Here is a 12,351-nt window from a genome sequence, read left to right as displayed (position 1 = left end):
AGGACTTCGTCTCCATGAGGACTGTGCGGTGGTCACTCCTACCAATACTGTCATGGACAGATGCATTTGCAACAGGTAGATTGGTGAGGACGAGGTCAAGTAAGTTTTGCCCTCATGTTGGTTCGCTCACCACCTGCCGCAGGCCCAGTCTGGCAGCTATGTCCTTCAGGACTCGGCCAGCTCGGTCAGTAGTGGTGCTACCGAGCCACTCTTGGTGATGGACATTGAAATCCCCCACCCAGAGTACATTTTGTGCCCTTGCTACCCTCAGTGCTTCCTCCAAGTGGTGTTCAACATGGAGGAGGACAGATTCATCAGCTGAGGGAGGACGGTAGGTGGTAATCAGCAGGAGGTTTCCTTGCCCATGTTTGACCTGATGCCATGAGATTTCATGGGGTCCAGAGTCAATGTTGAGGACTCCCAGGGCCACTCCCTCCTGACTGTATATCACTGTACCGCCACCTCTGGTGGGTCTGTCCTGCCGGTAGGACAGGACATACCCAGGGATGGTGATGGAAGAATCTGGTTCGTTGGCTGAAAGGTATGTTTCTTTGAGTATGGCTCTGTCAGGCTGTTGCTTGACTCGTCTGTGGGACAGCTCTCCCAATTTTGGCACAAGTCCCCAGATGTTAGTGAGGAGGACTTTGCAGGGTCGACTGGGCTTGGTTTGCCTTTGTCCTGTCCGGTGCCTAGTGGTCCGATGCCGGGTGGTCCGTCCAGTTTTATTCTTATTATGACCTATGAAAAGTATTGTAGTTTTGCATCATAAGCCTACATGATAAAATGATATCCCATTTGGATTTCTGTCTTATGATGGATATGTTTTATTTTGTCATTGTTTCAATTTAAAATTTCTTAATCTATATTTATTTATATGTAATATTTGAACAGTGACATATTTGGACACAGAAATTTGTGGCTCTGAAGTAGTGAATATTTGGTTCAAACAATTGCAAGTCAGGCCTACCAAACGTGAAACTGAAGGACTTTCAGTATTGGTGGTTAGAAATTCTGATTGTAAAGAAATATTTTATTTTCTTTTGTGCAGCGCCAGGTCTAACTGGAATTGTTGGAGGAAGACCCAAAGTGTGAGTATGCCAGCTTGGCACATATGTAAATATGATTAGTTCAGACATGAGATTTATTACACAAATTTATGCAACTAAAATTTTAATACATATTGGGATCTGAAAATTAAGTTATTATACTGCAATTTTTTTTAACTTTATAAAAACTAACATTTTCATCAGATCACAAATGTCTGTAAATGCTACTTGTAGGTTTTTTAAAACTTTAAACTCCACTCAATAAAACAAGAGTGACCTCCTTTCAAATTATAAGATGCCTGAAAATTGAATTCCAGAATAGGTTATTCTTTTTATGTGCCTAGTGCATTAACTTAGTGGCCATTTCTCATACCGTGAGAGTACGGGCATTTTTATATAAGTGCCAAGGACCCTAGAGAGTAGCACTGAAGTAGAAGCCTTTAAACTTCAAATACTGCTCTCCTATTTTTATTGCTAGCAACTGTCTTTGGAGAACAAATAGAAAGAGACCCATATAATTCCAACCTCTGCTCTCAAACTCCACAAAGTAGAAGGTCCCAAGCACCATCGGAGACGTGTAGTTTGCTTTCTTTTTATTAAAATGTGCCTTCTACTACACACCTACTGCCCATGGCACACCATCGGTGTATAAGTACCCTTAGTATTGGTTCTTTCTAAGGCACCTACCTATGGTAAAGTATAGGATCAATTCACAAGGTGTAACAAAACAGATTAATATTAAGTAAATATTTTTTTAAAACCCACAATTGATGCAGATGGTGTCTAGGGAATGCAACAACACAGCTGAAATGTAGCTTAATTCTAATTATAGCACAAGCTAAAACATCTTGTGGATCTCATTTTAATATGACTTTAATCAAGTGGTGTAACAATTGATTTTTAACTAGTATAATTGTACAAAAATGTGTTGCCATTTTAGGCTAGACAGTACTGTTGCCTATTAGTATCACCAACAGTACTTCCCAGCCTAGACAGGGGAAAATATTTTTACACAGCTACACTAGTTAAGGGTCAATTGGTGCACCACTTGATTAAAATGCATTTTTATGTCACATTAAAATGAGATCCACAAGATGTTTTAGTTTGTGCTATAATTAGAATCAAGCCACAGTTCAGCAGTGCTGTTGCATTCCATATACATCTTCTGCATCCATTTTGTACCAGAAAATAACTTATTGACTGATATCAGGAAGACCTAGAATCATAGAAATTTAAGGCACAGAAGGAGACCATTCAGCCCATCGTGTCTGTGCTGGCCAAAAAAGAGCTATCCTGCCTAATCCCACTTTCCAGCTCTTGTTCCGTAGCGTTGTCAGTTATGGCACTTCAAGTGCATATCCGAGTACTTTTTAAATGCGATGAGGGTTTCTGCCTTTACCACCCTTTCAGGCAGCGAGTTCCAGATTCCCACCACCTTCTGGGTGAAAATATTTCTCCTAACTCCCCTCCATTCCTTCTACCAACTACTTTAAATCTATGCCCCCTGGTTATTGACCTCTATGCTAAGGGAAATAGTTCCTTCCTATCCACTCTATCTAGGACCGTCATAATTTTATGCACCTCAACTAAATCACCCCTCAGCCTCCCCTGTTCCAAAGAAAATAACCCCAGCCTATCCAATCTTTCCTCATACCTAAAATTTTCCAGTCCTGGCAACATCCTCTGTACCCTCTCTAGTGTAATCACATTTTTCCTGTAATGTGGTGACCAGAACTGTACGCAGTACTGTAGCTGTGGCGTAAGTAGTGTTTATACAGGTCTAGCATAACCTCCCTGCTCTTATATTCTATGCCTCGGCTAATAAAGGAAAGTATCCCGTATGCCTTCTTAACCATCTTCTCTACCTGTTCTGCTACCTTCAGGGATCTGTGGACATCACTCCAAGTTCCTCTGTTCCTCTACACTTCTCAGTATCCTTCCATTTATTGTGTATTACCTTGCCTTGTTTGCCCTCCCCAAATGCATTACCTCACACTTCTCCAGATTGAATTCTATTTGCCATTTTTCTGCCCACCTGACCAGATCCATTGCTATCTTTCTGCAGTCTACAGTTTTCTTCCTCACTGTCAACCACACGGCCAATTTTTGTATCATCTGCAAACTTCTTAATCATGTTTCCTACATTTAAGTCTGAATCAGTGCTATATATCATGAAAAGCAAGGGACCTAGTACTGAACCCTGTGGAACCCCACGGGAACAGTCTTCCAGTCACAAAAACACCCGTCGACGATTACACTTTTCTTCCTGCCACTGAGCCAATTTTGGATCCAATTTGCCACTTTCCCTTGGATCCCATGGGCTTTTACTTTTCTGACCAGTCTGCCATGTGGGACCTTGTCAAAAGCCTTGCTAAAATCCATGTAGACTACATCAAATGCACTACCCTCATTGATCCTCTTTGTTGTCTCCTCAAAAAATTCAATCAAGTTAGTCAGACACGACCTTCCCTTAACAAATCCATGCTGGCTGTCCTTGATTAATCCTTGCCTTTCTAAATGACTATTTATATTGTCCCCCAGAATTTTTTCCAATAATTTCCCCACCACCATAGTTAGGCTGACTGGCCTGTAATTACTCGGTCTATCCCTTTCTCCCTTTTTAAACAACAGTACAACGTTATTGTCCTGCAGTCCTCCGGCACCACGCCTGTAGCCAGTGAGGATTGGAAAATGATAGTCAGAGCCTCTGCTATTTCCTCCCTTGCTTCTCTTAACCTAACCCAGAAATTCTGTGGGCTCATCAATGATGGTTTTCCCAATTTTAATGAGTGAAATTATTTTATAGCATATCCCAACAGTTTGACTACTGTTCTGTCTATACCATGTGTTTGTTTTTAAAAAAAAATTACTTTATCATTGAAAAGTTGTGATGATCATGTTTTGGTGATCTGAGGTCATATGATATTAAGTATGGATCTGAAATATCTGCTGAATCAGTGCCAGTTGTGCAAAATTTTAAGGGCATTTCTTAACTGTGTCATAACAATCGGGGATAGAATGAAAGAAAGTTGTCATGCTATCTTTACTGAATTTGGACCCATGCCAAAAGGACACAATGGTGCAATCTGTCATGTCACCCAGTGTTCTGAAATCAACTGAGGTAAGGTTAGATGGAGAAGAGGTGATTCATAATCTATTTGCTTGGGTTAGACCTGTAGTATCTGAATCTACTTGTGCATTTACACTCGCTAACATGGAATGCTTTTGTACTCTTTTTTTTAAACAGTACATTTTTCTTCACTGCCTTTGGTGTCCCTGCCTTCTGGTGTCCATGCACTTTGTACTGATCCCCAGAGTAAAGCAGAAAAATAAAACTCATCACTTCAATTTGACTCCTATAGTCTATTCATGATTCCATTACATTACTGCTTATTTTCATTATGCTGCCATATAGCCTCCTCCATGCTTTCGGCTTACAGTTTTCACAAAGAATGCAGTACTTGTAGAATGCCTGTCAAGGCAGTAATGCAATTGGAGTTCAGATGATAAATTGACATCTGAGATAGCAAGTTATGCTATCCTCTAATCTTCTGGATATTTAACTGGAATTCCCTCCCTAAATCTTTCCACCTCTATCTCTTCCTTTAAGATGCTCCTTAAAACTTACCTCTTTGACCAAACTTTTGGTCACCTGTCCTAATGTCTCTTCCTTTGACACTCCTGTGAAGTGTCTTAGGACGCTTTAATGCACCAAGGTGCTATATAAATGCAAGTTGTTGTTAATTGTCATATAATATACATCCTGGTATCTGTTACAGTATATTGATCCAACTAATGAATCAACATTTCTATGCTTATAAAAAGTTTAGTTTTTATTTGTGAAGTTTCAAGAATTTTTTTTTCATGCCAGCTTTTTCCTGTTATCTCTTGAAGATGCTAGGGTACAATTCCAGGGTACCACATGGTCTTTGGTACCTCTCCCTATTGATATATGAGCTTTGATAGTCAGCAGGTTATTGGTCCAAAAGGGGTGTCTCACTGCTGATCTCAATCCTAATGTCAATGTGCGATGTTAACAGGAGCTGCTGGTTAGTGATCAGGAGCAGGAACCCTAGCCGACTTTCCCCTCCCTAACTGAGGGGTGTTGAGGCTAATTGTTGCTGCCTAACTGTTACCCAGCTAAGATCAGTTCACTCAGTAATCGAATCTGGGATCTTCTGGTCGGTATGGCTCTTCTACTGCCTTAACCAGCTGAGCCTTTGGGAATTTACAAGTTTTAAGATTTTAATTTGAAATGTTGATGCTACAGTGCTATACAAAAAAAAAATCAAAACCTTGTATAAATTGTACTTTCATAATTTGGTGTAAACCAACTCTAAATGATCTCTTATTTTATTCATAGATCTCCTGTTCTGAAGCCATTCTTCTTTTTACATCCAAAACAGAATATTACGGTATAGTAATAGTATTAGACAATCTGAAATACCAAACCAAGTGAGAGACTCCGCAGCAAAACATGTTCAGGCTACACTATCCAAATTAAATCTACCTTACAAATTGACATCATACGAATTGTGTGTTTACTCTGGGTCCTCTCTTTTTTTTAAAGAAATTCCTGATTTCACATACAATTTTAGATTATTTAAGCATCTAGCACGCTCACCTCAAAGTCAGAAGGTTGTGGGTTTAAGCCTTTACCAGTAAATATTCCAAATTGTTAACTGAGAATAACCACAGAACTTGGTCCTGTAGAAGCCCCTTTTATATCACTTAGTATATCAACTCTCTTCTTGCACCACATTAGACCCTCACCCTTGGGTTTCTCTTAGTTTGTTCTTCTGTCATCACAGGAGTTCATGCCTTCTTCCCCAAAAGTAGAATCGGTTGATTTTGTTATTTGAAAGTTTTATGAAGTTCATTCCTGGATGCATGTAAATTATTTTTAAAGCAACATTTTTTTTTTGGAAATTAACTAATTTTGTCTGTTGGAATTTTTTGTTTGGTTTCATGTCATCCATATCACATGGTTCCTGACCACTTCAAAAATTTGCATCATTTGCCATCTTGCCCCTGATATTTACAGGGAGGGAGCGTGGCAGCGGGAGAGAAACCCGGCAAGGCCAGGGACGCGGAGGTCCTGCCGAATTTAACGGGAGGACCTCATTATAACTTTTGTCTTCTGTTTCCTGCCCAGAAGCCGTCCAAATTAACAGGATGGCCAGCTGCTGGGCGGAAAAACCAGCGGCAGGGCGGTCCCCGGCAATCACAGTCGCGGGGTAGGCCAGAGATCGGGGTTTGGTGGGGGGGTAAGTCGATTGCAGTGGAAGGAGAGGGGCCACAATCTGCAGAAGGGAAGCCGAAGGTTTGCTTGAGGGGCTGAGGCGAGCACTGCTGCTCCTCCTGGCCCACAAGGAGTGGTGTAAAAACACTAATGCTTTTGGGCCGGCAGTTCTCGCATCCCTTTGACTGGCAGATTCCCGAGTCTTGGGAAACCCGGCTGGCAGTGTGTAAATTTAAAATCAAGCTCCCAATTGCACTGTGGGAGCCTGATTTAAGTAGGATAGTGAAGTGTCCTGCCTCTCCAAGACTGGACACACCTCACAATCTGCCACCATAAAAATGGCATCAAGAATGAAGGATGAAGAAGAAAGATAGATTCTTTAACTTGATAGTTGATTCCTCATTCTTTAAGTGGCGTTATCCTCTACAAACTAAACTCCCACCTCACTAAGCCCGATGCACCAAATCTGTGGAATTTTTCTGTTAGTTGTTAGGGATGGGGATGCTCACTTTATACTCGCATCAATGTTTTTGCTTACATTAGAAACCACAAGAAAATATACCCGCTGTCGTTCTCACTGAGCTCACTTTCTAAATGGGAGGCCACAAGAAGTTTCGAATTCAAATAGAATATCACACGGGTATACTGTAGGCCGAACAACAGTTTAAAAAATGCATAATAATACCCAGCTAGATTGTCACCATCATTGGTCACATTCATATTCTAAAATGCTGAAGGGGACTGAGCTTATAATCTCTTGGATACCTGAATAAATCCATCATATTATACTGAGGCTAGTGTAGGTTGGCATCACCTTGGGACCAGATTAGAAATCTGCTGGTTTGCTTTTAAATAAAATGTTGTTTTGTATCACTCTGGGCCCCCTTTCTGTACTATCCCTAATCCTGTTTCTCTACAAATTGCATGGAGGACAAGTAAACACTGCCTATATTTTTTCCAATTGTAAACAATTTTACAACACCAAGTTATAGTCCAGCAATTTTATTTTAAATTCACAAGCTTTCGGAGGCTACCTCCTTCGTCAGGTGAACGATGTTTTTTCCAGTTCTGTTAAGAGAGTTTGGTATTAAAGCAACTTAATTATGTAAAGGAAATGTTTGCTGAGGAGAAAAACATCTGGTGGTTCTTTGGTTACTTAAGTGGGGCAAACAATTCTCTAATGCTTGTTTACACATCACATTTAAAGGAATTGCTTTCTAAGCTAAATTGAGTAAAAAGGTTGGATCGTTTAATAATTGTAAGTTATTCATAGTAGGATAGAGTTGCAGTGACAAACAATGATGTATACCAGCAAAAATTAATCAGGGAACTGCTAACAAATAATGAAGTGTGAATACTATTAGTTAAGTAAACTGATGTTTTAACTGTCTAAAAGAGGACTGTAACATTTGCAAGTCTCCCAACTTCAACCCCAAATTGTTCCTTGGTATGAATGAGGCATAAGAGTGTTCATAGCACATCTGGCCTCTATGCAACAGCAACACCTTCATATTCTGTGTGCAATTGAAAAAGGTCTGCAAAAAAATAAAAGAATTATAGTCCAGTTCAAAATGTCCACTCAAACTCTGTCCTTTGCACACAAAGCTTAAGTGCTGAGTTGAACTTGGGGTTGATGTGTTAATTATTAGATCACTGGAAGGCTTAGGGTTTCATAGAATGGTTACAGCACAGAAGGAGGCCATTCGACCCATCAAATCCTTGTCGGCTCTTTGTAAGAATAATCCAGTTAGTCCCAGTCCCCCGCTCTTTCCCTATAGCCCTGCAAATTTTTTCCCTTCAAGTGTTTATCCAGTTCCTTTTTGAAAGCCACAATTGAATCTGTTTCCACCACCCTTTCAGGCAGCACATTCCAGATCATAACTACTCGCTGCGTAAAATATTTTTCCTCATGTCGCCTTTGGTTCTTTTGCCAATTGGCACCTCAGCACAGGTTTTGGAGGATTTTCATGCTCTTAGTAATCACCAGGGTCAATTTCACGGTTTTCAAGCAGAAAAGTTTAAATGTAAAAGGGGCTGATTCCATGATTAGGCGCTACCAGCAACATTTGTAGGGAGCACAATTCAAGAAATCATAGGCTTGCGACCTGTGAGTTTGCATCCATTATGGATAAATCGTGGCGGTGAGCTTGCAATTTCCTGACCCGCACTCCTTGTGAGCAATGTTCCTCGCTGGGAGTGCTCAAACACAATCAGCCTTGAAGTATCCTTATTGTGTTATAATTTAAACACCATCTTGTACATCATATTGTTATAACTGATAACATTGTCTTTTTGCAGATTGATATATTTCTAAATGGAAAGCATGTAGAAACATTTAAAGAAGACTTTACCTATCCCCCTTTACCTGCTTTGGAGGAAAATATAGAACAGAAACAGGATGACCTAAAAGGTGCGTGGATAGTGTTTAACTATGTTGCACCTCATGTAATACCAGTATGGTTTTCTAGATGTATTGGTGCATTTTTTGTATTGTTTGTAGTCTTTAGAATGTTCATACTGCACATGGCATTCTGTTTCAAAGCTATGTAACACAAAATTTCAAACCGCAATACCAGGTACTAAAAAAAAACTGTCTAATTTCATTTTAGATTTTGAGCATTCAAGTGTTTTTTGTTTGTTTTCTATCCTTATTACTAAGAAATGACATGACAAATGATGTCATCTTGTCTAGAACAGTAGAACAAGAGGACACGGTCTGAGCTTGAAGGGGGGTAAATTCAAAATTAATCTGCAGAAACAATATTTCAGTGAGCGAGTGGTCAATCTAGGGAGATGGTGGAAGGCGATAGTACTGATTCATTCAAATGCAAATTAGATAGATTTCTTCCAGAAAATAGCATTTTGGGATGCAGTATATGAGTAATTTGAGACATGACATGTGGTATGTGTAGGATGCTTGGGAGGAAAAGGGTGACTTTGAACCTATGGTTCCCAATGGTCTCCAGCACTAGGGGTTTCCTCGTGTCATTTCTGGGTCTGTTGTAGAATAATTGATAATTGATTGTGATCAGTCAACAACTCCATTATCATTGTATCATACAACTACCAGGATGGTAAGAGGAAACTAGATGGACCTTGGTCTTTTTTCATCTAGCAATTCTTATGTTCCTATTACAAAGCCTCATAAAGGACTGTGATTGTTAATTTTCTCCTCTCCAGTCTGTTCTGTCTGAATAAACATTTAAATTGGTAGTAATAACTGGTTGCTTTTATTTCCAGACCCTCTAGAATATTTCATCAAGGAATAACAAAGTAACACAAGAGAATTGTAATTACTACAATGTGCTTACTCCCATGAGAGGGCCATCTAGTGTTCAGTTAACAAGCACTATACATATCACAGTCCTCTGCTGAAAGTGTTTACAATTCCACAGGTTGGTGGCGGCCCTCCAGTGCCTTGTCAAATGCCCTAGCTGACAGCACTGACTGGGGATCAAAACTGGACCATCTTGGTCTGGATGGCTCAGCTACTGTTTGAATAAGCTCACTGAGCCAACAAGGAAATCTTAAACTGAAATTTAAAACAAAAAAGAATTTTAGTGGGCTCAAGGCCTCTGCATAAAACTGCCCACAGATTGGCACTAAACTGACTGCCTTCCTGAGGATGACTGGTATATGAGAACATGCAGTCAAGGGTGCTCTTATGAGATTGGGGTTAAGACACGTGGGGGGTAACTTTTAACTTTGGCGAGGGCAAAAACGGGCGGTGTTGGATTGGCCGCCAGTTATATACCTCGCCTGATTTTCCTTTCTATTGAAGTCAATGAAAAGGAAAACCGGGCGGAGTGTAGAGCGGGCGACCGATCCGACACTGCCCGTTTTCTGCCCTTGCCGCAGTTGAATGTTGCCTCCATAATTGGAGCAGAACAGAGTAGAGGAAGCTTTATAATCTTTATAATTTACATCTACACCCACTGTACAAATGGGAGATACTATGGAGGGAATTAGCTTGCAGTTGTGAGTTTGCTTTTAAATCGAGGTAAGCCATGGTATTGTATGTAGTTCGATTCAATGGAGGTGAAATTTGTCTTGGGCGGTAGAGCAAAATGGCGGTAGCGAATCGGCAGCCCGTTGTACACTCCGCCTACTTTCTTTTCCATTGAAGTCCATGGGAATCAGGCACAGTGTAGAGCGGGCAGCTGATCTGACACCGCCCGTTCTGAGCTACTGCCCAAGAATAATTTCATCCTCACTGTTGTAGACTTTTATACCGTGTACTACAATATTATTAAGATATTTATATCTTATTGAAAATCTTACATCTGCACACACTTCCTCTCTGTTCCATCTGACTTCCAGTTTTCAAGTTTTTGTCACATGTTTTATGTCAACACTTTTCCATTATAAATTCCAATGACTACATTTATAATGAGATTCACCGGCATTACATTGTCACGCTGATTGCACAATCGCTGATGACTGTGGTTCAGCTTTCTGTGACAGCTCAGTCACCATCTTGATTGTTCAGTTGAGCTTCTACAAGGTAATTCTCAAACTGTAAATAAAGCCTAAAAGTACTTAATTTTTCCTATTTTATGTAATTTTATTAGTCAAACAAAAAGTAGTGAAATTCTCAATTTATTACTTACAGGGTTCAATTTTTAAAGATCAGCAGGAATAAAAGCCTTTCGGCTGTCCCAGTGTCCCTCGCCCTGTCCTCCATTCTTGTCAGCAGCTCTATGACCTATTGCCTAGTTACTTCCAAAATAGCAGACAACCACCAAAAATGTCAGTATTAATTATTGCAGACCTGCACTCATTGATCGAACAGCATGAAAATCGGACCAATCCTTCCCCCTCCGGAAAATGCATCAGACAGGGTCAGGCCCCACTCTGGAACTTATCCCTCCACCACCAACACTGAGCATAAAACTGTCTAGGCAACTCCCTCACCCCTCCCCATACATACACATAACCAACATATACATTATCAGAATCCTCTCTACCGAGTATCACTTGCAACACAGCCAAGCCCCCACCAGTGGCCACCATTCTCACCATCACGCCCCTCCACTGTGCAGCATGTCCCTCACTGCCCTCTCCCTATGAAGCACCATTTCCCTGCTCACCACCCTGCCCAACAAGCAATATATCCTGGAGGGGGGTGGGGAAGAGGGAGAAGTAGAGGAGCAGAGAGTGGGTAAAGGGAGGAGGAAAGAAGGGGGAAGAGAGGATTAGAGGAGTGGGAGAGTCGTGAGGTGAGGAGGGACCTGAGGAGACGCACGCGAGGACAGGAGGTGAATGAGCGGGAGAGGAGGGGGAGAAGGGACGGATTGGAGGAGGTGAGGAGGAGGAGGAGGGTGGTGTCAGGTGTAAGAGGACGGGGAAGAGGGAAAGTGAGGAGGAGAGGGAGAATAGTGAGGTATTATATCCTATCCCCTTTGAAATGCCCGCCATCCTCTCCTCTGCTGCTTCCCCGCCTCCTTCCTCCCACCACCATCCTTCCTCTGCCCTTCTCCTTCCCACTCTTCCCCTACCTCTTCCCCCTACTTCACCCTTTTTCCACTCCTTCCTGCATCCTCCCCCTTCCACCTTCCTGCTTCTCTTTTTCTCCACTCACCTGCACTCTGCCCCTCCTTTCTGCACTTTCTCTCCTCCTGCCTCCCTCTCAGTTCACTGTCCTCATTTGCAGATTCACAGCTGTGGTGTTACTGGAAATCCTCCTCCCCCAGTAAGTACAGAGCAGTACAGGGGAGGGGGGGGAATAGCTGGAGGGACAGAGGGGAATGAGGGTGCAGCTGCAGAGGGGAGGATGAGGGGGATAGCCATATCTGGGGAATAGGTGGGGGCAGACAGAGACAGAGAGGGAGAGGATGAGGGGGATAGCCATATCTGGGGAATAGGTGGGGGCAGACAGAGACAGAGAGGGAGAGGATGAGGGGGATAGCCATATCTGGGGAATAGGTGGGGGCAGACAGAGACAGAGAGGGAGAGGATGAGTGGGATAGCCATATCTGGGGAATAGGTGGGGGCAGACAGAGACAGAGAGGGAGAGGATGAGGGGGATAGCCATATCTGGGGAATAGGTGGGGGCAGACAGAG

General features: G+C 41.8%; 1 protein-coding gene across 4 annotated transcripts in view; it reads left to right on the top strand.

Moving 5' to 3' along the window:
- Positions 1–12,351, top strand: part of lratb.1 (lecithin retinol acyltransferase b, tandem duplicate 1) — a 148,949-nt gene that overhangs the window by 104,503 nt on the left and 32,095 nt on the right. For all 4 annotated transcript variants that reach the window (XM_067991640.1, XM_067991617.1, XM_067991634.1 and 1 more), the window contains 3 exons: positions 1,049–1,088; positions 5,410–5,461; positions 8,587–8,698. In XM_067991640.1, the coding sequence (XP_067847741.1) occupies positions 1,049–1,088; positions 5,410–5,461; positions 8,587–8,698 (204 nt within the window). The remainder of the gene's footprint in view (positions 1–1,048; positions 1,089–5,409; positions 5,462–8,586; positions 8,699–12,351) is intronic.

Source organism: Heptranchias perlo, chromosome 1, assembly GCF_035084215.1.
Source record: "Heptranchias perlo isolate sHepPer1 chromosome 1, sHepPer1.hap1, whole genome shotgun sequence".
Taxonomy (NCBI): domain Eukaryota; kingdom Metazoa; phylum Chordata; class Chondrichthyes; order Hexanchiformes; family Hexanchidae; genus Heptranchias; species Heptranchias perlo.
The sequence above is the reverse complement of the archived record's forward strand: the minus strand, read 5'-3'. Positions and strand labels throughout refer to the sequence as shown.